Source organism: Gorilla gorilla, chromosome 12, assembly GCF_029281585.2.
Source record: "Gorilla gorilla gorilla isolate KB3781 chromosome 12, NHGRI_mGorGor1-v2.1_pri, whole genome shotgun sequence".
Classification (NCBI taxonomy): domain Eukaryota; kingdom Metazoa; phylum Chordata; class Mammalia; order Primates; family Hominidae; genus Gorilla; species Gorilla gorilla.
Window position 1 is genome coordinate 52,170,923 of NC_073236.2, and position 26,095 is coordinate 52,197,017.

Consider the following 26,095-nt stretch of genomic DNA (forward strand, 5'->3'; position numbering starts at 1 on the left):
TAGCCACTTGTGAAATTTTGATTTAGATTCTGAGAACATACAGGGGTGACTCATGCCTGTAATCCCAGCACTTTGGGAGGCCGAGGTGGGAAGATGGCTTGAGCCCAGGAGTTCAAGACCAACCTGAGCAACATAGTGAGACCCTGTCTCTTAGAAAAAATGAGAGAACTTACATTTTAAAAAATTACTAGTTGATAGGACTCTATACATTGTGATTGATTGAGGGATTTATAGTGACTTTTCTCAGTATAAGGTATCTGCTTCTGTCTCCATTTTTTAAAAATGTTTGTTATTTAGTTCTTCTCTTAGCAGTTAACAATTTACAACTCCTTTTTAAGTAGTTTTGAACTATTTGCAGTTAAAAATACATAAACTTAGCCTGAATATATTGCCCATATTAACTATGATGTGCTATAGGAAGGCAGGCCCTTTAAAAACTATTAAAGGAGAAGAAAAAGGAAGCATGTGTAGATAGACTGCCACCAAACAACTGGAGTGAAACTCCTACCTACAGGTATCTAAGCAACATTAGATCCACGTGAGGTGCCTTGTTAAAGTGGTGCTTATTATAGACTCAACCAATAACTAAGCCATAGAAGGACCAAGTGAAGTGGCCCCATGTCTCAAGGCCTTGTGAGGCGCTGCCCTAATTTAGATTAATTTTAAGCCACCAAGGAATCCTGTCCTCACTTTGCATAAAAGGCTTTGGCTGCTCTGGCAGCCCCAGACAGTCCAAGGTAACTGTTTCATGTGTAAAATTAAGCTTTAAAATTAAGTTTTTTAGAAGGAATGAATGAATGGAATGTGATGTTCTGTATGTCACATTGCATGTTTTTATTTAGTTTGTATGTTGTTTTGTTGTTTGTCATTTGGTAAGTGGCCTTATTATAGTTGAAGCTTTTTAAACAGAGGGTGCAGTTCAGGTACTTGAATCAATATATATTCACTCTTACCCCTTTGTATTTCTCCCACTTTTAGCACAGACTGGCCACTCAGCTCTCCTAGCCCAATGGATGCACCATCAGTTAAAATACGCAGAATGGATCCTTTCTCTACAAAAGAACATATTGAAATCATAGCTCCTTCACCACAAAGAAGCAGGTCTTTTTCAGTAGGGATTTCCTGTGACCAGACAAGTTCATCTGAGCGCCAGTTCTCACCACTGGAATTCTCAGGAATGGACCATGAGGACATCAGTGAGTCAGTGGATGCAGCATACAACCTCCAGGACAGTTGCCTTACAGACTGTGATGTGGAAGATGGTACTATGGATGGCAATGATGAGGGGCACTCCTTTGAACTTTGTCCTTCTGAAGCTTCTCCTTATGTAAGGTCAAGGGAGAGAACCTCCTCTTCAATAGTATTTGAAGATTCTGGCTGTGATAATGCTTCCACTAAAGAAGAGCCGAAAACTAATCGATTGCATATTGGCAACCATTGTGCTAATAAACTAACTGCTTTCAAGCCCACCAGTAGCAAATCTTCTTCTGAAGCTACATTGTCTATTTCTCCTCTGAGACCAACCACTTTAAGTTTAGATCTCACTAAAAACACCACAGAAAAACTCCAGCCCAGTTCACCAAAGGTGTATCTTTACATTCAAATGCAGCTGTGCAGAAAAGAAAACCTCAAAGACTGGATGAATGGACGATGTACCATAGAGGAGAGAGAGAGGAGCATGTGTCTGCACATCTTCCTGCAGATCGCAGAGGCAGTGGAGTTTCTTCACAGTAAAGGACTGATGCACAGGGACCTCAAGGTCTGTATTTTTGGAGCATCACCCTTGGGGTTTCAATCTGACGTTTTGTGATTCAGAGCAGTACTTGCAGTACTCTGAAGGATCCTTAAGAGTTGGGGAGAGTAAAAGCATCTGAGAGCAGAGGTCTGAGAAAGTAGCCTTGAAGGGGCCTGCTGCAAGAATAAGAAGTCTTATGTCTGAAAACTTTAGGCAAACCATGCATTCATTGTCTTCAGTAATGTGTTTGTGTTCATTTTACTGTAAAAGGTATTCTCAGTAGTCCAGGTGAGGGAAAAAAAAGAAAAAAGAATCTTTAGGTAAAATCCACCATGAGCAGATATAGCCTGTTTTTTTGTTGTTGTTGTTTGTTTGTTTTTGTTTTTCTATGGTTTTGAGTAACCCTGACACCAATACCTCCAGGGCTCTGAAGCAGCATGGTGAAAGGGATCCGAATGGAAAGAGAGACATGGGTTCCTTCATTAGCCAGCTTGAATTGGGGCAAACCTCCATACTTTTGCTTCTTTTTCTGAACTGTTTAGACTTTGGGGGAAGGGGTAAGAAGCCAAATGGGGAAAGGTAGCAAATAGTTAACCAGATGACTGTTTATAGCTCTAAAACCTTGGATTCTATTTTCAATATATTCGGTAGTGAATTTTGTAGTAATATAATATGCAAAATTATTAAAGAGTCTTACTAAAACATTTCCGTAGTAGTGTTTCTAAAAATAAGTACATGGAACTTTTATGTAACTAATTTCCCACATTCCATATACTCTTAGCCATCACCAGTAGATGTGGAGTGAATGTATAAATACTTTTCTGATGAAAGTAGCTTAAAGTCTTGATAGATGTGGATCCATTTTAAGTCTTTTCAGTTTTATGTAACCACAGACTTGCTTCAGGCACAAAAGTAGCTATTTGGACACAAGTTATTTTCTTCTAAAATCAGCAGTAGGTTTTCAAATTCTTGGGTATATTTTAAGAGTTTTAGGGTAACAAGAATAGGAATTAGAAATAATTCTTATTTTTTAATATAATTGTTATTTAGTCATATAAATCATTATGCTTCAGTGATTTTGACGTGGGCCCAAACTGATTGCCAAGAATTGTTCTGCACTGAATGAAAAGTTCAGAGATGAATTATTTGGTTGGATTGGAGAAGACAGTTTACAGGAGACCACACACCCCTAATTTGAGAGAATACTAGCATTTAGGTTTGAATATAGTAAACGCTTATCACTAGGTGGGAAACAACTAGCTGAAATACACATTCTTCTTGTACTTAACACTTGCTGTACACACAAATGCCAACTTGAAAGACAATGAATCATGTTTTCACTAATAATGAATATTCTGCTAATTTTATAATGTAAATGAGATATTGGTAAATATCCATTTAATGCTACAATGTTGTCTAAAGATTTTTCTGTAATTGTCTATGCACCAGAAAAATTGCAAGAAGAAAGTTAATATTCCTGTTAGTTTTTCTAGAAATCAGAAAGGTTTATTCCTTTCTAAGTAGAAGACAATTCCTTTTAAAGATTTCTAGTGCACCCCCTCAACCAAAAAAAAAAAAAAAAAAAAAAGCCAAGATTTTTGTTCCTGGGTGAAAAAGCTGTATATTTTGCTACGTTCTGACCTAAATCTTTGAGCTCAATGTTAAACCTTCTAGGCCCTCTCCCCGTTATATTTTGGTCACATTTTTGTCTTCAGGACTTTGGCTCCTGCCTCTTCAGACTAACTTCTAGTCTTCTATTTTCTCCACTCTGAGCTTTTCTCAGTTCCTCTTGATATACACTGTTCTGACAGAAACCTGGTCCTTCTTCATTATTCTCATCACACCTGGATTATTTATTCTGTGGTTTCTATGGGGTATGAACCATATCTGTTTCTTTTACCTGTTATAGTCTCAGTACAATGCCTGAATGTTCTAGATGGTCATACCATTTATTTTGAATTTTATTTTCTTTGCACTCAGAAGCGTTTATACTGACTTAACCAGAAAAGGAAATCTGTTAGCCCACCTGGCTAAACTGTTGAGAATTCAGGTAAAGCTTTAGCTGAGATCAAGTGATTTAGCCAGAACCTGGTTTCTGTCCTCCCCATTTCTTGTTTCTATTTAAGTCTTTTGGAGTTGGTGGGGTAGAGGGTGGAGAGAAAAGTATTGCTTTTTCCCACTATTTATCCAGAATTTTATTCTACTTAAACCAAGGACACCTACCCATCCCTCAACAAGCCCAATCCCTAGCCAGGCAATGGGATTCTGTGGATTGGCGTAAGCAACTTGTAGAGCATGGATGCCTTCCACACTAACCATGGGGTTTTGCTGCACAGTCAGCAAGAAGGAAGTTCCCAAAGTAAAGTCAAGATACTTCTGCTGCAAGCACAGGGAGATAGACAAGCCAAGCCAAAAAGCTTGTCTATTATAGGGTTCAGTAAATAACAACTGCCATCAGATGTTGGGAGTTGGGAAGAAAGATGACATTTAATGCAGGATAGTCTATTATTGCCTCTGGTACAAAGTTATTTATTGGAGAGCTGCAGATTATTACCATAGATCTTATACACAATAACTTCATGCTTCCAAGTCAAAATCGTTGAATGGTATTTTAGAGTTTGGGAATGCAATGTTATTTTCTGGCAGTATTTGAAACATGATGAAATTCAATTTCATGAGCTAAATGGCTTCCTTTTTCCTCATTTCAAAGGCTATGAATGGTGGTCATATTACCCGCAGAGTAGAGTAGACTCTGAGGGAGAGATGATGTATTTCATGTAGGGCACCTTGGGTTTGAGAAGCCCATGAGACCTCTGGTTAGATGTATTCAATAAACAGTGTCATATGAGTTTAGAACTCAGGGCAGAGATCTGGGAGTAGATGTAGTCTTGAGAACATAGAGGTTTTACGAGAGGCAGCATAGAGTAGTAGTGAAGAGCTCTTATCCCTTCTGATAATCTATATCCCCCTCTCAGACGCAAACCAAAAGATCGGTCTGTTTCATTCATTCACCAAATAGTAATTAGCTACCATAGAGCAAGAACTGGACTGAAATCTGGGCACGTGGCAGTGGATCACAAGGTCCTTTCCTCATAGAGCCAGACTGCTCAGGTCTGAATCCCTGCTTCACCACTTGCTAGTTGGGTAACCTTGGGCAATTTGTTTAACTTCTGGGCCTCACTTTCTATGTCTGTAAAATGGGGTTAGTACTCATCTAATGGGGTTGTAGTACATGAGTTAGTAGTAGTAAACTGCTTTGAACAGTGCCTAGCCCATTGCAAGTTCTATTTATGAACTAGTTATAACTATTAAGGCTTTAAGTCATAAGTGTAGAGATGCTTGCCTGGGAAGAATATATAGAATAATAAGATTGAGGATTAAGTACCATGATCCCTAGGGAATGTGCACCTCAAAGGGTTTAAGTAGATGTTCAATAAATACTAGCACTTTTTGCTACCCTTCCCTTTTCTTTACTAGCAGTACTTGTCTGGCACAGAAAAATTGTCACTATTTTCCTGTTAGCCCATTTTAAGAAATATGCTTGAAAATATCTAGTTTGTTGTATTTTTTCTTTGTAGTCATTTAAATAATTCTCTTTACTTTTTCACCTCCATGCACACCCACTGTACTTTTGTCTGTTGTATTCCTTCCAGCCATCCAACATATTCTTTACAATGGATGATGTGGTCAAGGTTGGAGACTTTGGGTTAGTGACTGCAATGGACCAGGATGAGGAAGAGCAGACGGTTCTGACCCCAATGCCAGCTTATGCCAGACACACAGGACAAGTAGGGACCAAACTGTATATGAGCCCAGAGCAGGTGAGTTTTTCAGACCTTTACTTACTAGCACAGCAGCAGATGTACCTGATGAATCTCTTCTCATGTTTTCATTAAAATACCCAGTAATCTAAAACCCAGTAAGTCTGAAAATTATGAAAACTGGCAGTAGTGTTCCAGTAGTGGAATAGTGACACAGCTAAGATGTAGTTTCTACAACCTGAATTGGGGCTGGATTAAGAAAAATACAACGCATAAAATGCACTCACCCCCTGAACAAACACCTGAGAGCAACCAGGAATTTGGAAAGAGACTTTGAATGCCACCCTCCCAAACTTAACTCGTTTGCCTTGTGTAGACTGTGTTGGAACTGTTTTCAGAGCCAGCTAGACCCAGAGGTACTACTGAGCTGCCCTTTGTGGTCACTCATAGGCAACTTCCAGCATGTACCACAGTAGGAAATAGAGGCACACAGGCTGGCAGGTGTTGCCTTGTGGGCTGCTTGGCCTTCACAGGAAAAGCACTGTAATCAGGGCAGGGACTGGAAGAGCTGGGGGAGCAGGGCATCCTGGAAGCATCAGGCGAGCATGCTCAGCCACCACCAGGCAAATGATCTTCACAAGCTTCTCTATGCTTAGAGCAGCGGGTCTTGGACGTTTTGGGCTCAGTACATACTTACACTTGCAGAAATAACTGAGAACCCAAAAGGTTTTCTTAACAAAATTTTATCTATCAATATTTGTTATATTGGAAGTTAAAAGAGAAATTTATAAAACTTTATTAAATCAACTAAATAACAATGAAACCTATCACATCTTAAGGTATTTTTATGAAAAGTATTTTCTAAAACAAAAAAAAATTAGAGGCACCAATTCCCCTGCAAAAAAAAAAAATTAGAGTGACATTTGTTTACATTTTTGCCAGTCTCTTTAAAGCTGACTTATAAAAGTGCTACATTCTTCTATCTGCTTCTGTGTTCAATCTGTTGCAGTATGTTATTTTGGCTGAAGTACATGAGGAAATCTGGCCTCACACAGATATGTAGTTGGAAAGAAGAGCAATATTTCAAGTAATTGTAGATATTTTGTCTTTGATAGTATATCAAAACTTAGTAAATGATAGTTTCTTAAAAGTCATTTACACTGTGAAATCTAAAACCATTCATGAATATTTTGTACTCTGGTACTTTTAACATCCCTTGGTCCATTTTGTACTTTGAATGGATCTTTGTACCCATGCTTGACTTTACATTGTGCATTAGTCATTTGGAAACTATTGGTTCCCTAAGTTTGGCAACTATTCCAAAAGTCATCACAGTTCATTATGTAATATAAAAAGTCACTTTGGTTAATACAACCACCAATCTCACCAGAAAAGGCTGTATGTACGTATTAGGAGGCTATCAAATTCCCACTGGTAGATTGAAATCTTCCAAAATTTTAATTTTCATTTAAAAGCTCAACTTTTATCATTGGCAACAAATACTGTTAGTTTTCCTTGAAATGCCATTCTCACATTGTTCATCTTTTTTTCTCTTTAAAAAAAATATATATATATATATTTTTTTGAGATGGGGTCTTGCTGTGTTACCCAGACTAGTTTTGAACTTCTGGCCGCAAGCCATCCTTGAACCTCAGCCTCCCAAAGTGATGGGATCACAGGCGTGAGCTCCCATGCCCGGTCTCATTGTTCATCTTTAAGAAAGTGTCCCTTGGCCAGTCGCAGTGGCTCACACCTATAATCCCAGCACTTTGGGAGGCCGAGGCAGGCAGATTACCTGAGGCCAGGAGTTCGAGACCAGCATGGCCAACATGGTGAAACCCCGTCTCTTATAAAAACACAAAAATTAGCTGGGCATAGTAATGCATGCCTGTAGTCCCAGCTACCCAGGAGGCTGAGGCACAAGAATTGCTTGAACTTAGGAGGCAGAGGTTGCTGTGAGCCGAGATTGCACCACTGCACTTCAGCCTGGGTGACAGAGCAAGACTCCATCTCAAAAAAAAAAGAAAAAAAAGAAACTCTCTGTCAAGTGTCCAAGTCTCAATAACTGTAGTTTGTCTACCAATTATTCTTTCAAGTCAAAATGGTGTTCTGTGAAAAGAGCAGCTAGAGCATATTGTAACTCAAATAATTGCACAAATGCTAATGATATTCACAAGCTAATCTATGCTTACATCAGCAGGTCTCAACTTCTTAAAATTAGTTTGTTTTTTAAATTGACTCATAACTGTACATATTTATGGGGTACATACTGTCGTTTTAATACATACACTATTTAGTGATTGGATCAGGGTTATTAGCATATCCAAGGTATCAAACTTGGAGACAACTATTGTACTTTGGTATGGAGCATAAATGTTTTTCTGAATATTTTCCATTTTGTCAGATTATTAAAAAGGTGTATATTTAAAGGTTGAGATTTAATAAATTAAGAATTTTTACTGCTAAGGACATTTTAAGTGAAATGTTTTTTGGTTTTGCCTGTGAGCACGTGGTGCTGAAGAATGTAATTGCTACTGGTACAGCTTGGCACTGCTCGCTTGATTCATGCTTAGGTTCTGTCAGTGCAAATGTCAACACAGTGAAAAATTATATCTTAGTATTATTATGAAAATAGTCTTGGCCTTGCAGACCTTTTGAAAGGGTGTTAGGGTCCCCAGGAATCCATGGACCATACTTCAAGAACCACTGGATTTGACTATCTTTGAAAGATTATATCAGAGACCAGTAATAGGAACTGCCTTTGAGGAGGGCAACTTTGTTTTACTGTCATAGAGCATCCTTTTGAAGTGTTTGCATTGTTTACCTTAGTCAAGTGTTTCTTTTTTACAATGTGAATTTTTATTTTGTATTTCATCTTTGCAGGAGGTTGCAGTGAGCCAAGATCCTGCCACTGCACTCCTGCCTGGGCAACAGAGCAAGACTCTGTCTCAAAAAAAAAGAAAAAAGAAATCAAGCATTTTTACATATTAAGAGTCAAAAAAGTATCTTAAGTGAAAAAAAAACAAAATGCAGAAATGTGTACACCTTTTGTGTAAAGGAGGAAAAGAGATACACATTTGCTTATATTTACATTAAAAAACTCTGGAATGATGTGTAAGAAACAAATGGCTATGGGGGCAGTGGCAGAGGGGAAGTAACTGGTGGGGCTAGGCCGGTGAGGGACAGAGTGAGAGGGAACTTTTACTGTTAGCTCTTTTTGAGCCATCCGAATGTGTTACCTATTAAAAGTTAATTTGAGATGAGAAATATATAAAAATTGGCAATAGACATCAAACCCAATGAATGATATGTGCCAATGGTTCTTGTGAATATTGATACCAAAATGAGAATAAAATCCAAAATGTATTCCTAGTAAAAGACAAATAATTTTAAGTATGCTTATCATTATAAGCTGAGTTTGTCATTCCTATATTAACAAAGATAGGAAATGGACGATGGTAAGAACATGGAAAATAAAGATGGGAGTAGGGATTTGTACTTGATGTAGCTAAATTTGGCAAATAGAATAATAAAACAATATTTCTACCTCTGTATCACTTACAGACGACAAACACAAACTGCAGCAAAGGGAAAGGATATGGAAATACAAGTGATGCTAAAGCCAAATATTAGTTATGACAACAAATAAATAGATGTGTTTAAATATCCCCATGAAAGGGAAACTTCAGGTTGGATTATAATTTAAAAAAAAAAGGTTAGAAAGGGAAGCTAGGTAAAAAAATACTAAGCTTTATATATAGTTGCTATTTGAAGATTTATTGATGAATAAATTATATTTACTTTCATTTTGAACTTCTAGGCCACAAAGAAATATCATAGATATTGTAAATGCCTTTTTATGATTATAATATATTAAAAGAAGGGTATAGTGGTTTATAAATTGATTTTTATAATTTTGTCTGTTTTTATTTTTGCTTTTGCTTCTGTTTTGCTGGCTGGAAATTTTATTATTTTTTTGAGACAGGGTCTTACTTTGTCACTCAGGCTGGAGTATAGTCATGTGATCTTGGCTCACTGTAGCCTCTGCCTCCTGGGCTCAAGTGATCCTCCCACCTCAGCCTTCCAAGTAGCTGGGATTACAGGTCCACACCGCCATGCTCAGATAATTTTTTTGTTTTTTGTGGAGACGAGGTCTCACTATATTGCCAAGCTGGTCTTGAACTCTTGGGATCAAGCAATCCTCCCGCCTTGGCCTCCCAAAATGCTGGGATTACAGGCGTGAGCCACTGTGCCTGGCCAACTGGAAATTTTAAAACCCTCCTAAATAACTATCAGGTCAATAGATGATGGGTTCATAAGTGCAGCAAACCACCACGGCACACGTTTACCTATGTAACAGACCTGCTCGTCCTACACATGTACCCTAGAACTTAAAAAAACAAAAGAGTTTTTAAAAATAACTATCAGGTCAATAATGAAGTAAAAATACTCATACAAAGTATTAAGAAAATGATGAAAGAAGCTGGGCACTGTGGCTTGAGCCTATAATCTCAGCTACTCAGGAGGGTGAGGTGAGAGGATCACTTGAGTCCAGGAGTTCCAGGCCAGCCTGGGCAAAATAGACCCCATCTTAAAAGAAAATGTAAAAAACTTTTTTTTAAAAATGAAAGAAATGAAAAATAGTGAAATCTATAGGAAGTTTTCAAAGTTCCATTTGGAGATAAATTTATTTTCAGGCCTTCATTACATAGCACATTACTGTATAAGAGATTAGAATTCTGCTCAGTAGAAGGCAGGGAGGAGCCAAGAAGATGGAAAACAAACATAAGAATTGATACTGGTGAAACAGTAAAATAGCATCACCATGGTTGTTTCTAATAGTTTAAAATAAAGATAATCCTCTCTAGCACAGATACCTACTTAAGGGGGGAAAATCACAAATAAATTTAGAAATTAGAAGAGATACAGAAGAGATTTTTATTTATAGGAGACTTTCATATATAGTCAATTGGTTGCAACCAAAAGTATCCAAACTGGGTTACGTAGAAAAATAAATAAAATAAATCTATTGGCCCTGGTAATTGAATCATCCTGCTCAAATGATCTGGCCAAGGCCTGGTGAAAGGAAAAATTAAAACTGTATGAAAGATCAAAATACTATAAATACATATTTCTATCTATAGGAAAAACGACTAGAAGAGCCATAAAATATCAACAGTCATTGCTTCTGAGTAGTGGGACTTCAAATGAATTTTAATCTATTTTGGACTTTTCTGTATGATCCAATTTTTCTACATAGTCATATAACAGAATTGATATTAAAAACAGTTTTGGTTGGGCATGGTGGCTCATGCCTGTAATCCCAGCACTTTGGGACAGGTGGATTGCTTGAGCTTCAGAGTTCGAGACCGGCCTGGGCAACATGGCGAAACCGCATCTCTACAAAAAATACAAACATTAGCTGGGCATGGTGGTGTATGCCTGTGGTCCCAGCTACTTGAGAGACTGAAGTAGAAAGGATTGCTTGAGGCTGGGAGGTGGAGGTTGCAGTGAGCCAAGGTCATGCCACCGTGCTCCAGCTTGGGTGACAGAGTGAAACCCCTTTAAAAAAAAAAGAGGTATTTTGGCCAGGCATGGTGGCTGACACCTGTAATCCCAGCACTTTGGGAAGCCAAAGCGGGCAGATCATCTGAGGTCAGGAGTTCGAGACCAGCCTGGCCAACATGGTGAAACCCCGTCTCTACTGAAAATATAAAAATTAGCCAGGCATGATGGCAGGCACGTGTAATCCCAGCTACTCGGGAGGCTGAGGCAGGAGAATTGCTTGAACCCAGGAGTGGGAGGTTGCAGTGAGCCGAGATCTTGCCATTGCACTCCAGCCTGGGCAACGAGAGTGAAACTCCGTCTCAAAAAAAAAAAAAAAACACCTTTTTAATTGTGTTTTTAAAAATTTATTATTTAAGAGGCTGGAAATAATAATTTTACATTTTAAATATTGTGAAAACAAATAAAAGGAATTCTATCTGGATGCTTATTAATGAAGGCTCACAACTTGGGAAGCCCCTCCCACCCAGCCCTATTTAAAAGAGACGCTTCTTCCTTCACTCCCTACCTGGGTCCATCCCATTACACTGGTTTCTTTTTAGAGCATTTTTAACTCTTTGAGGTTCTTTTTTCTTTCCCTGTGAAATTTAAACTATCAGTATAGGGACTTAGCTTGTCTCTCATTCTACTCTTAACACCTGAAACAACACCTAGAATGTGCATAGTTTCATAAGTGTTTGGTGGATGAGTGAAGGTGAATGCTAGTGAAAAGATGAACACCAGGTAGTCCTGGCCACCCCATACACACTTCTGTGCTGACTGTAGTGTGGCTTGTGGCTGCTGTGTGTGTGTGTGTGTGTCTTGGAAATGGGTTGCCATTTGAGAAAGGAAGAGGTTGATGACAACTGAAGCTATATTTCGTATTCTTGAAAATACTAGAAAATTAGGATAGCTGTAGAAATTTTATGGCAATGTATAGTGGTTAAAATTTGGTAGTTAAAAATGGACAGTCTTAATTAGCTTCTTAATCCTCTTTAAACACAGAAACTGTCACTTTATAAAGTGCTCCTTAAAAAGTCGCTCAAAATAGTTGGGCTGTATGAATTGTACAATCTTACCCAAGCCTTAGAAGCTATACTAAAACATTGTTTTAAAATTATTTATTATTAGAACTCTTTTAATTTTCTCATCCTTGAAATAAATGAGCAGGACCCATGGTTACTTTGTTCTTGTTTGTAATTACGAAGAAACACAGGTTAAGTTCTAGATTTGCACACAGCGATTAAACAATTCAAACTCAAAGGATATATTCTACCTCCTAATTCCTTATTTTTTAGATATTTTGTAAATAACTTTTCATGCGTTCATGAGGCTACACTTCTTTTTTTTAAATATATTTAATGACATTAGAAACAATAAATAAATTTAGTAACGCATTATATATCAATCTGTCCTCTAGGGAATACAGAAAGTATAGGGACATATAACAAAAAAGTAAAAATCACTTACCAAAATATCTGTAAGACATTAACAGCAGTTATTTCCTTTTCTCTCTCTCTCTCTGTGTATATCTATATATATGTATTTACACCTTACTTTAGAAAATAAAATTGGAATTCTACTCTAACATTTTGGATACAATATTAAAATATAAGCATTTCCCATATTACTAAATATTCTTAGAAAAGATTTCCAGCTGCATAGTATTCAACATTCATTTGGGACATTTTAATTACTTGTAAATTTTGCTATTAGGAATATCACTTGGGTAACTATCCCTGTACCCAAATACCCAAATGTCTGTACACATTTCCATTTGCCCTAGGGTGGGTAAAATTAGATGGGATCATTAGGCAGGAGTAAACATTTATTGCCAAGTTGCTTCTTATAAATTTGTGTTTATTTATATTCTCCAAATAGTGTGTGAGGGTGTCCTTTTCAGTTCCCCTATAAGATTTGTTTTTGCACATTTTTTTTTACACTTCCAAAACCCCAGGGATAAGAAGTGAGACAGGATTCAGATTGCTACAGTCTCTTGGAAGGGAAGAGGGTGATGCCACCGATGTGGTCACTGAAGCTTTCCATCTGCTCTTCTATAAGCACAGAGGCAGGCAGGCTGCGCAGAAGGCCAGGGAGACAGATGCCAAGTACGGTTTAGAGGGGAAGTTGTGAAGGGATCATAAACCCTGGCAACTGCCCTGTGACCACCTCTACTCCCCAGTTAAGAAGTACTGGTATGGAGCATTTCCAAAGTTCCCTTCTTTGGCAATTTCTCAGATGTCATGTTATATCCCTAAAGAAATTTTCACAAATAAAGGGGTTCTTCTGAGTCACCAAAAGGTCAATTTTAATTTAAATAATGCTTTCTTTAATCGAGTAGTTCTGTTGTAATTCATTTGTTCATTTTAACAACTAAGTATTTATTGAGGGCCTTCTCTATACTTAGCCCGAGTGCTGGACGATAGCAACACAAAAGAAGCATTTCCCTTCCTCCAGGACTTGATAATCTAGTTGTGAAGAATAAGAAATATACACATGAAAAATACAACCAAGAATGCAAAGTATCCGTAATTAAGTGCCCTAATGAAGGCTAACTACAGTTGATTAGTGGTTTGGAGTAATGAAGATTTTCTCATAAAAATGGGTTAGGACTAAGATGATTAGAAATGAAAGATTTGCTTTAGATAGCGTTCCCTTTGAAAAACCTCACCTCAGGGGTAGTCGAGCAGATTTTGCTGGCTCCCACAAACTTTTTTAGCATGGCAAGTCTCCAGGTTTCCGAGGGGCCTGTTTTACTGATGCATATCTCAGAGCTATACCTGGGCTTTCCTTCTGTAATGCTGAGTAGTTTAATTACTCTTGGTGTAGTAGTGAAGAAAAGAGACTTGGGAGATTAACTCTTTGCTAACATTTTTACACATGTACTTGCATTTAAACCAAGAAGTGACTAAGTAAACTTTGGGATTCAATAATGCTGTAATATCAACTGTACTGTCTCTGTGTTAATTTTTAAATTTTCTTTATGTGGGATTTCAGATTCATGGAAACAGCTATTCTCATAAAGTGGACATCTTTTCTTTAGGCCTGATTCTATTTGAATTGCTGTATCCATTCAGCACTCAGATGGAGAGAGTCAGGGTAAGTACCCTCCCTACTAAAAAAAAAAGTTTCAAACAGAAAATAATCTAACATTTACAAAAGAGTTTTTTAAAGACTTAGTTCTTCTTAGTACCAGCAGATTGGTTAACTAAAAGTGAAAGAGGTGATGTGAGTAACACAGAGAGTTCTAGACTATTTGCTTCCATTTAAAGCTCAGTCTTCAAAAACTTGTTTGGTTAGATTGTTTGTTCTTAGTTTTTGCTTAAATTCATCACAATTTAACAATGTTTTGCACTCAGTTTGTTATAAGTAAAGATCTAGGGGAACCACAAGGTAATGGGGGCCACACACTCATATATTTAAAAGCTGGCAGATTAAGCACAATTAGGTTTCTTTCCTCTCAAAATAAACCATGACCACAGCCTTTAAAGCAGATAGTACTGAAAGTCTTTTTTTTTTTTTTTTTTTTTTTTTTTCTCCTCAAGGCAAGGTCTTGCTCTGTCGCTCAGGCTGGAGTGCAGTGGTGTGATCACAGCTCGCTGCAGCCTCAACCTCCTGGGCTCAAGCCATCTTCCCATCTCAGTCTCCCCAGTAGCTGGGACCACGGGCATGTGCCACTATGCCTGGCTAATTTTATTTTATTCATTTTGTAGAAATGGGCTCTGCCTATGTTGTCTAGGCTGGTCTCAAACTCCTGGGCTCAAGTGATCCTCCTGCCTTGGCCTCCCAAAGTGCTGGGATTATAGGGATGACTGAAAGTCATTTTAAAGTAGCCCTCTGGGCCAGGTGCAGTGGCTCACGCCTGTAATCCCAGCAGTTTGGGAGGCTGAGGCGGGTGGATCACGAGGTCAAGAGATCAAGATCACCCTGGCTAACATGGTAAAACCCCGTCTCTGCTAAAAATACAAAAAATTAGCTGGGCGCGGTGGCACGTGCCTGTAGTCCCAGCTACTCTGGAGGCTGAGGCAGGAGAATGGCGTGAACCCGGGAGGCGGAGCTTGCAGTGAGCAGAGATCACACCACTGTACTCCAGCCTGGGCAACAGAGCGAGACACTGTCTCAAAAAAAAAAAAAAAAAAAAGTAGCCCTCTGGGCCAGACATGGTGGCTCACACCTCTAATCCCAACACTTTGGGAGGCTCAAGCAGGAGGATCACTTGAGGCCAGAGTTCAAGACCAGCCTGGGCAACACAGTAAGACCCCATCTCTACAAAAAATTAAAAAATTAGCAAGGCATGGTAGCACATGCCTTGAGAGGCTAAGGCAGGAAGATCACTATGATTGTGCCACTGCACTCCAGCCTGGGCGACATAGCAAGAACCTGTCTCTGAAAATAAAGTGGGCCTCTGTCACATTCTTCCCTATCTTTCATAAGTAGCTACCCTCACCTCTTCTAGTTGTTGTCCCTGGTACTTATCTCCATATTTTCAAAGTTTAGGCTCTTGTCACTATTTCTTATTTTATCAGTTTTAGATCTCACTTATTGATCTCTGGCCATGGTAGAAGAGGATGTAGTTCTCACATAGAGCAAAATGACTCATATCTTCTAACCGAAAGGACCTACCAAATGTTCTGTACAATAAATGAAGAAAAAAAAGTCAAAATAACCAATTTCAGAACACCAGAAATAAAGGCCCTAAAAGCTTCCAGAAAGGAAAATAAAACAAGTCTAACCTAAGTAAAAGGATCAAGAATCAGATGGCATCAAAATTTATATAGTTATAAATGCCTCAGAGAACACTGTCAAGAAAGTGAGAAGACAAGGTGGACGCGGTAGCACATGCCTGTAGTCCCAGCTATGTGGGAAGCTTGAGGCAAAAGGAATTTCTTGAGACCAGGAGTTCACGGCTACAGTAAGCTATGATTATGCCTGCAAATAGCCTGGGCAACATGAGACCCTATCTCTAAATAAATTAATTAAATGAAATAGAAAGTGAAAAGGCAGCTCACAGAATGGGAGAAAATATTTGTAAATGCTATATCTGAAAAGTGTCTAGAATTCAGAATATATAAAGAACTATTACAACTCAACAAAAAGACAACTCATTTTAAAAAGCGGCAAAGCAATAGACCTTTCTCCAAAGAGGATAAACAAATGGCCAATAAGCATGTGAAAAGATGCTCAACATCGTTAGGCACTAGGGAAATGCAAATCAAAACCACAATGAGATACCACTTCAGCACAATCTAGGGTACCTGTAATAAAAAAATTTAAAAAAAAGGAAATGGCAAGTGTTGGCTAGGATGTGGAGAAACTGGAACCCTCATACGTTGCTGGTGGAATGTAAAATGGTGCAGCTGCTTTGGAAAACAGTCTGGCAGTTCCTTAAACAGTTAAACATAGAATTACCATAGGATCCAGTAATTCTACTCCTAGGTATATACTCAAGGGAAATGAAAACATAGACAAAAGCTTGTATACAACTGTTCATATGAGCATTATTTCTAATATCCAATAGTAGAAACCACCGAAATGCTCATCAACTGATGAATGGAAAAACAAAGTGTGGTATTTTATACAATGAAAAGTATTCAACCATTACAAGGAAGGAAATACTAACATGTGCTGCAACGTAGATGAATCTTGAAAACATGCTGAGTGAAAAAAGCCAGACACAAAAGTCCACTTTTTTATCATTCAGTTTTTATGAAATATTCAGAATAGGCAACTCCATAGAAACAAAGATTTCCAATATTTTCTTTGTGCTTTAATATGGCCCTTTCTCTCTCTCTCTCTCCCCTTCCTCTCTCTCCCCCTCCCTCCACACATACATATATACACATATATGTAAATGTACATACACACACACACACACACACAGAGTCATCTTGGTATCCACAGGGGATTGGTTCCAGGACTCCCTGTGGATACCAAATCTGCAGATGCTCAAGTCCCTTATATAAAATGGTGTAATATTTGTATAGAACCTACATATATTCTGTGTATTTTTAATCTTCTGTAAATTACAGTACCTAACATAATGTAAATTCTATGTAAATAAGTATTATACTGTATTGATGAGGGAATAATGACAAGAAAAAAAATCTGTTATCTGTCCAGTACAGATGCAACCATCTATTTTCAAATTTTTTAAATATTTTCATTCTGTGGTTGCTTGAATCCTTGGATGTGGAATCTGTGGATGTGGAAGACCAACTGTATATTTTGAGGCTATTTGATGGAGTGTACATCTGTGCTCAGGAAACATATGTAGTTATTAAATCAGGAAAAGCTATTGATAAATTTTCCATTTGATAAATATACAACCTCTTAGTCATTTTGTTAGAGTATCAAAAAATATTTTCATGTTGTATGTCAAAATAAACTTAATAAGTGATACTGTTTTTCTTTTTAGACCTTAACTGATGTAAGAAATCTCAAATTTCCACCATTATTTACTCAGAAATATCCTTGTGAGGTATGTGTAATTCTCATCTTTTATCTTCTTTAGAATCATCTTTAGAACGTAAGCAGTCCTTAGCAGTCGACTCAGTTTCCCTATTTTACAGATGAGGAAGCCAAAGGTCTAGAGAGGAAAGAGACCTGCTCCCAAGAGCCCAGAATTGGTTAAAACCAAACACTGGAGCTGGGGCCTGGCTCCTTCAGCCTAATGTCCAGTGTTCCACACTGTAGCACCTGTGAAATTTATATATTGATAAATCTTGAATTTCCTTAAGTAATTAAATTGAAGTGAGTTAGTATGTGTTCATTTTCAAATTGGAAAAAGTCAAAATTTATCTTTCAGTATTATAAGTATAATGAAGGGTTGCATTAAAAAATGGACTTTATAACAATATATTAATACCTACATATACTTAAATCTGTTTTACTAAAAATTGTCATCGTGTATTTTGCAAACTTGATGAATCTATTCCCAGGGTGGCTCATAAGAGTACATGTTATGTTCAAAGAGATTTTTAAAAACCAAGAAAAGGTGTTGGTTGCTGATCTCTGCCATAATTTTTTCTAATTAAAATTTCTATTGAGATAATTGTAGATTTACATGCAATTATGATTTTTAAAAATCATATTATATTTATGTTTCAGGGATGTGATTAAATAATCCTTTATAATGTGTTAGAAAATCAAATTACCCAAAAATTGTCCATGTTTTTTTGGAATGAGGGTTGGCAAACTAGTGCCCACAGGTCAAATCGAGCCTGCCACCTATTTTTATAATAAAGTTCTATTGGAACACAGCCATGCCCATTAATTTACAAATTGTCTCTGGATGCTTTTGTGCATTGATGGCAGAGCTGAGTATTTGTATCAGAGACTTGAAAACTCAAATATGGCTCAAAAGCTTAAAATATGTACAGAAATATTTTGCCAGCACTGATTTTAAAAACTGTACAGTGATCAAACCTGGCCGTTTTATCACAAAACAATTTTTATATTTTCAGTATGTGATGGTTCAAGACATGCTCTCTCCATCCCCCATGGAACGACCTGAAGCTATAAACATCATTGAAAATGCTGTATTTGAGGACTTGGACTTTCCAGGAAAAACAGTGCTCAGACAGAGGTCTCGCTCCTTGAGTTCATCGGGAACAAAACATTCAAGACAGTCCAACAACTCCCATAGCCCTTTGCCAAGCAATTAGCCTTAAGTTGTGCTAGCAACCCTAATAGGTGACGCAGTTAATAGCCTACTTCTTAGACTATGCCTGTCCAAAACTGCAGACTTGAAAAGTTTTTTCTTCGCTCAATTTTTTTGTGGACTACTTTTTTTATATCAAATTTAAGCTGGATTTGGGGGCATAACCTAATTTGAGCCAACTCCTGAGTTTTGCTATACGTAAGGAAAGGGCTATCTTTGTTCTTTGTTAGTCTCTTGAAACTGGCTGCTGGCCAAGCTTTATAGCCCTCACCATTTGCCTAAGGAGGTAGCAGCAATCCCTAATATATATATATAGTGAGAACTAAAATGGATATATTTTTATAATGCAGAAGAAGGAAAGTCTTCCTATGTGGTAACTGTATTGTTCTAGAAATATGCTTTCTAGAGATATGATGATTTTGAAACTGATTTCTAGAAAAAGCTGACTCCATTTTTGTCCCTGGCGGGTAAATTAGGAATCTGCACTATTTTGGAGGACAAGTAGCACAAACTGTATAACGGTTTAAGTCCGTAGTTTTATAGTCCTATTTGTAGCATTCAATAGCTTTATTCCTTAGATGGTTCTAGGGTGGGTTTACAGCTTTTTGTACTTTTACCTCCAATAAAGGGAAAATGAAGCTTTTTATGTAAATTGGTTGAAAGGTCTAGTTTTGGGAGGAAAAAAGCCGTAGTAAGAAATGGATCATATATATTACAACTAACTTCTTCAACTATGGACTTTTTAAGCCTAATGAAATCTTAAGTGTCTTATATGTAATCCTGTAGGTTGGTACTTCCCCCAAACTGATTATAGGTAACAGTTTAATCATCTAACTTGCTAACATGTTTTTATTTTTCACTGTAAATATGTTTATGTTTTATTTATAAAAATTCTGAAATCAATCCATTTGGGTTGGTGGTGTACAGAACACACTTAAGTGTGTTAACTATTGTGACTTCTTTCAAGTCTAAATGATTTAATAAAACTTTTTTTAAATTAAGTATGTTGACTCTTATTTTGAGGAGTTAGTCCCAAAATGGTAGATTTTCTAATTTATAAAATGGGATCATAGATCTAGGAAGAGTCATAAACCTATCCTCAAGAAAACTTCTTCCTAACCCATTTCAGACAGGTATCTGTTTCATCATTTCCCAAAGACTTGGCAGGCCCTTTCAAAATTCACAAGATCCATAATTGACAGACATTTGCTCAGTACCTACCCTGTGCCAAGGACTGAGAATATAGAGAGGACTTTCCCCTAAAGGGGAGCTCTCAGAGAAAAGGGCTGTGGTGATGCTAGTTATATTGATACCGAGGTGTATCTGACACGTGCCACATCGAGGCATGTGGCAGGCTGGGCTGACGGGGCATGAACCAGCTAGACACAATCTAGAAAGGTCAAAATGCATAGCGCATCTCCATATTACAAACAAATAACGTCTGCCACGCAAGGTTATGAGCAACTTGTACGCTGGAAAAACACTTCCCAGATCTTTGTGGCTGACTGTATATCCAGACTCACTCGCAGCAGTGCTGCTCAAACGACTTCCTTCCCCAGCTTCTGCTTGGTTCCTGTCCAGCTCATCCCCGTCATCTTCATCTCTTGGTCAGCCTGCTTTAGTTGCTATTCCTTTTCTCCCTTCCTCTTTACCCCAGCCAGGGGTGAAGGTTTGTTGACTTCTGGCAGCACCCCCCACTCAGTCCCCCAAAGATCCTTTGACCCCCAGGACTTCCCTAGGAGCTAGCCATGGCAGACACTACTATTACCATTCTACTTACTGTCAAATCCAGGTCCAGAAAGGTGCTGTGATTTGTTCAAGGCCACAAAGATAGCAAGAGCAGAACCGGGATCAAAACCTAGGTATTTAGATTCCTAGTCAGTGTTTTGTCTACCCACGTGCACCAAGCTGTCTAGGGATTGGTAAATTCTTACATGATGTAATCAGGTTTTCTTTCATTTTAACCTGGGTTTGCCTTTGCTGACCACCAGCAGGAAAGCAGGCATAGGGTTGGGGAAGTTAAGAGCCTGGGCCAGCAACACTTAAGTCCTTAACAGTAGTCAGAATGGAGACCCCTGTGTTCTCACCCACAGCCCTTTCTACTGAGTCCAAACCCCACTGCCCACTTTAAGTTCTGTTGTTTTTCTGGCATCTTTCCATCCCCCACACTTGCCTCTGCTTTTAGCACATTGTATTTGATAATACTTATTCTCAGGCTGCAGAGCCAGCAACTCTGATGAAGATCAGCTCCCCCTTGTTCGTTTCTAAGATCTCAGAAAGTAAGGGGACACCTTCTTGTAGTCCAGCAACATCCAGCGTAAAGCCTGGTACTTGATTACATATTTGTAGAATTGAATTTGAGGAACCTACATATAACACCTGCTACAATAAAAATCTGGCAAAAGTGAAGGAGGAAAGATGGCTTAAAATTCCTGATGCTAGCTGGGCGCAGTGGCTCATACCTGTAATCCCAGCACTTTGGGAAGTCAAGGCAGGTGAATTGCTTGAGCTCAGGAGTTAGATACCAGCTTGGGCAACATCGCAAGACCCCAACTCTACAAAAGATACAAAAGTTAGCCAGCTGTTGTGGTGCATGCCTGCAGTCCCAGCTACTCCGGAGGCTGAGGTGACAGAATCGCTTGAGCCCAACGGGCAGAGGTTGTAGTGAGCTATGGTTGTACCACTGCACTCCAGCCTGGGCGACAGAGTGAGACCCTGTCTCAAAAAAGAATCCTGATGCTAAAAACAGATGAAAGCGTCAAATCTCAGAAGTTTTTTGTTTGTTTGCTTACTTCTTTGTTTTTGAGACAGAGTCTCCCTCTGTTGCCCAGGCTGGAGTGCAGTGGCACCATCTCGTTTCACTGCAACCTCCACCTCCTGGGTTCAAGCGATTCTCCTACCAGGAAAGAAGAGCACAGGGCTCTCCTGATTCACCCTTCAGGGAGGCAGTAGGACTAGCCGGAGGGCTGGTCCGGGGATAGGAAGCCCATGAGAAGTTTTGAAAACTAGCTACCTAGTCTGCTGTTTGCCTCCCAGGAGCAGACAGAAAAGCAGACTTTTATGCTGTTAGGATGGAGTGGGGGGTTTCTCTCACTGACATCTTTGTCTGGATGCATTTACAACAAAAGCCATTTTATTTCTGTGCCATTTTTCTCTGAGAGAGTGGAGATAGAGCAAGCTCCCAGTCTAACCACTAGCCATAGTGGAGAAGTCAAGGGCTAAGCGGGGACTCTGGATGTTCTTTGGCTCACTGCTGGGAACATCTATGATCCCCCATAACTAGATTGTCCAGGCACTGCCTTGTGAGACTTCCCCATGGAGAGCCTTTCCCTGCAACTACAGTAGCTGTCACCAGGTGACAGTCATGCCTTGCTTAAAGGTCTGAGAAATGCATTGTTAGGTGATTTTGTCCTGTGAACATCACGAAGTGCACTTACACAAACCTAGATGACACAGCATGATGTCTACCGAATATTGTAGGCCATGGTAACACAATGGTAAGTATTTGTGTGTCTAAACACAGAAAAGGGACAGTAAAAATACAGTATTATAAACTTTTTTTTTTTTTTGAGATGGAGTCTCACTCTGTCACCCAGGCTGGAGTGTAGCGGCACGACCTCAGCTCACTGTATCCTCCACCTCCTAGGTTCAAACGATTCTTGTGCCTCAGCCTCTGGAGTAGCTGGGATTACAGGTGCCTGCCACCAGGCCCAGCTAATTTTTGTATTTTTAGTAGAGACAGGGTTTCATCATGTTGGTCCAGGCTGGTCTCGAACTCCTGACCACACGTGATCCACCCGCCTCGGCCTCCCAAAGTGCTCACCGTGCCCAGCTCCAGTATTATAATCTTATGGGACCACTGTTGCATATGTGTTCCCTTGTTGACTAAAACATCGTTATGTGGCACATGACTGTAGTAGACAGTGGAGAGCTGAGATAAAGAACATTTTTCAACATGTAAAGTTATTCCTCCCTCCCCTCAAACGTTCAACACATCACGAGAACAAGCATGTCAACATAATCTAAACATGCCAGATATTGCAAAATTCGACCGTATAAAGTCCCACATGCCATGAACTGCTTTTAAATTTCTCATGTGAACAATGACTTAAAACAACAAATAGGCCGGCTGCAGTGGTTCACGTCTATAATCCCAGCACTTTGGGAGGCCGAGGTGGGAGGATCTCTTAAGCCCAGGAGTTTGAGACCAGCCTGGGCAACATGACGAAATCCCATCTCTACAAAAAAAGTAGAAAAATTAGCCGGGCATGGTGGCACATGCTTAGAGTCCCAGCTGCCTGGGAGGCTGAAGTGGGAGGATCACCTGAGCCTGGGAGGTTGAGGCTACAGTGAGCCATGATTACACCACTGCACTCCAGCCTGGACTACAGAGTGAGACTGTCTCAAAATAAACAAACAAAAAACAAATACAGGAACAGTATGTGCCTGGCTACTTCCAACAACTCTACTTCTAACAACTCTCAGTATCCCTAATCCCTAATCCCTTACTCGGTGCCTCCCTCTTTGGAGCAGCTGAGTAGCTTTCCTTTCTGATTCTTCATGTTCTGGGGGACTAAGAAAAGATTGGGGAAGGGAGAGGAAACAGAGAGAACAGCCCATGCAAAGGCATGGAGGGAAGGCAGGAGTAAAAAAGAGAGCTCTCAAAGGTGGGGTGGGGAGAAGTAGACCAACTTAAGAATTATTTTTGAGTCAGAAAGACCAGGATACTGGAATTCACTAAATACAGGTAAAGGAGAAGATGGCTCCTGAGTTTCTGGTGTGGACGCTTTTATAGAATCCAGAGGAGAGTGCACTTTGGGGACAGAAGAAATGACAGATATCCCTTTTTGAAGATGATGGATGAGTATTCCAGGACTTTGTTGGTAAACAGTTAAGGTATTATTAGAAAATCGGAAGCTGTAGAAAATTACTGAACTGAGGAAAGACACGGTGAGAGATTTTAAGATCACTATAGGCTGGACACAGAGGCTCACTCCTATAATCCCAACACATTGGGAGGTCGAGGGAGAAGGACTGCTTAAACTCAGGAGTTCAAGACTAGACTGGGCACCACAGTGAGATCCCTATCTCTAATTTTTTTTTTTAAATCACAAGATCACTATGGTGGCTGAGGAAGAGGGTTGACGAGAGGGAGAAAGAGTTGGAGATGAAACCAGACAGGGGCCGTTAGCCTTTATCCAGCAAGAGGTCAGAGGGCCTGAGCCAGGGCAGTGGAAGCTGAAAGCCATCCCTTCTTTGTCCAGCAGCTGACCACGTGCTAGCTCCCAACAACCAGAGGGGGGTCTTCTATCAATGCTCTGTGATGTTGAGTTTTAAAGGACTTCAGGGGGTGCTATAGTTGAGTGGCTCTTTGGGAAGAACCTGCTGCTTTCTCAAATGATGTTAGCTTTTAGAGTACCCAGAGAACATTGTCATAAATGATGGCAGCCACTTTGGGACCAGCTCCTCTCTTGCTAGCAGCAAGAATGTGAGTAGGAGGAGGAGAGGAAACAGTGCCGAATTTGCTGGCATAGAGGTCTACTGCCTCCCAGGAAGAGCCTGGGAGAATTTTCACCACCCAGAAAGGTCACAAACTTGCCCCAACAGAGTGAGAGAGTTTGATATTGATACTGAGAAGCAATGAAGGAGAAAGGGTGCTCTTTCTCCAAAAGGATCTTTTCATGACATACTCAAGAAAACAGCTGTCCAGCCTGGCCAACATGGTGAAACCTCATCTCTACTAAAAGAAAAAATACAAAAATTAGCCAGGCATGCTAGTGCACTCTTATAGTCCCAGCTACTGGGGAGGCTGAGGCCGGAGAACCACTTGAACCCTGGAGGTGGTAGCAGGAATTGTCGGTACAAAGACCTGGCCCAGGAGGAAGAGGAGCTCGGGCAAGCCGAGATCGTGCCACTGCACTCCAGCCTGGGCCACAGAGCGAGCCTCCGTCTCAAAACAAAACAAACAAAAAAAACCCAGCTGAATAAGTGAAGATATATTCATACTATAGATAACGCAATGAGTCAGTAGCATAAGTGGAATTACTAAATGGTTTATGAAGCAGATAAACGACAGATTCAAGTTGCAGAGAAGTGTGAATAGTACAACTGCAACCAAGTAAAAGAGTTTCTATGTCTGTTTAAATGGAATTTTTCATGGGCACAGAGGAAGTTTTGGAAGGATTCTCACCAAATGCTACACTAGCTACCTTACAAGGGTAGAGTTGGAGAGGGTGGAAAGATTATTAACTTCAATATGCATCTCAGCATTGTTTCAGTTCTTTCCAATGCAGATAATACTTTAATCCAATGTGATTAATAAATTAGATTTTAAAATTAAGAAAAAGGAAACCAATAAACAACATTTACAATACCTTTTTTCTTTTTTTTTTCTTTGAGACAGTGTTTCACTCTTGTTACCCAGGCTGGGCTGGAGTGCAATGGCGTGATCTCGGCTCACTATAACCTCTGCCTCCCGGGTTCAAGGATTCTCCTGCCTCAGCCTCCCAAGTAGCTGGGATTACAAGCATGCGCCACCACACCTGGCTAATTTTTTGTATTTTTAGTAGAGATGGGATTTCACCATGTGGGCCAGGCTGGTCTCAAACTCCTGGCCTCAACTGATCCACCCACCTCAGCCTCCCAAAGTTCCGGGATTACAGGTGTGAGCCACTGCCCCTGGCCAGCGTTTATAATATCTTAATTGATCTCATATTTGTATTCTGCTTTATAGTTTATTTTACATAGTCTCATTTAATTCTAATAGGATCTCTGCAAAGCAGATATTTTATCACCGTTTTATATGAAAAAAAAAAAAACCAATGCAATAAAATAACTACAAGAGCCTAACAAGAAGCTTGTAATAATACAGTTATCACTGCATTGCCCTTGTTAGCATAACAATCCCCACTTTTCTGAATAATCCCTAATTCAGAGAGCATTTTAGAGGAGTAACAGGTGACAGGACAGCGCTGGGCTTTGGAATTAGGGCTGGCTGCATTACTTCTTCCTTGTTTACAATTTTCCTTCAGCTCTCCAATCTGTTTCCTCATTGCAAACAGTACATTTTGAAGATTAAATAATAAATACAAAATTTAGTGTAGAATCCAGTAAATAGAATTCAATAAACGGAAACAAAATGAAATCACAACTTTAGTTCTCTCAATTCTAAAATGGGCACAGTCCTGTGGTAGGGTTATTCTGAGGACTAAGTGACAACTATGAGTTAAAGGGTCATACAAATATGTGTGACTTATTTTTCTTACGATTATATGATGGGAGAGAAAGGCACAGAAAAAAACCCTTTAGTAAAACACGCAGCATATAAAAACTTTATAATGTTTATGCATAAATGGGGACATTGAATATGCCTATGACAAGGACTACAGGCTGGCA

The 26,095-nt window shown here is 39.3% G+C and overlaps 1 protein-coding gene and 1 long non-coding RNA gene across 2 annotated transcripts in view; one reads left to right on the plus strand and one right to left on the minus strand.

The window, feature by feature from the left end:
* EIF2AK3 (eukaryotic translation initiation factor 2 alpha kinase 3) overlaps positions 1–19,701 on the plus strand; it is a 70,581-nt gene extending 50,880 nt beyond the window's left edge. The window contains exons 13-17 of the mRNA XM_004031375.5: positions 979–1,759; positions 5,389–5,556; positions 14,038–14,139; positions 17,456–17,518; positions 18,504–19,701. Of these exons, the coding sequence (XP_004031423.3) occupies positions 979–1,759; positions 5,389–5,556; positions 14,038–14,139; positions 17,456–17,518; positions 18,504–18,704 (1,315 nt within the window). The 3' untranslated portion in view covers positions 18,705–19,701. The remainder of the gene's footprint in view (positions 1–978; positions 1,760–5,388; positions 5,557–14,037; positions 14,140–17,455; positions 17,519–18,503) is intronic.
* LOC134756778 (uncharacterized) overlaps positions 811–26,095 on the minus strand; it is a 36,878-nt gene continuing 11,593 nt past the window's right edge. Inside the window, exon 3 of the long non-coding RNA XR_010129934.1 lies at positions 811–1,911. This is a non-coding gene — a long non-coding RNA (uncharacterized lncRNA). The remainder of the gene's footprint in view (positions 1,912–26,095) is intronic.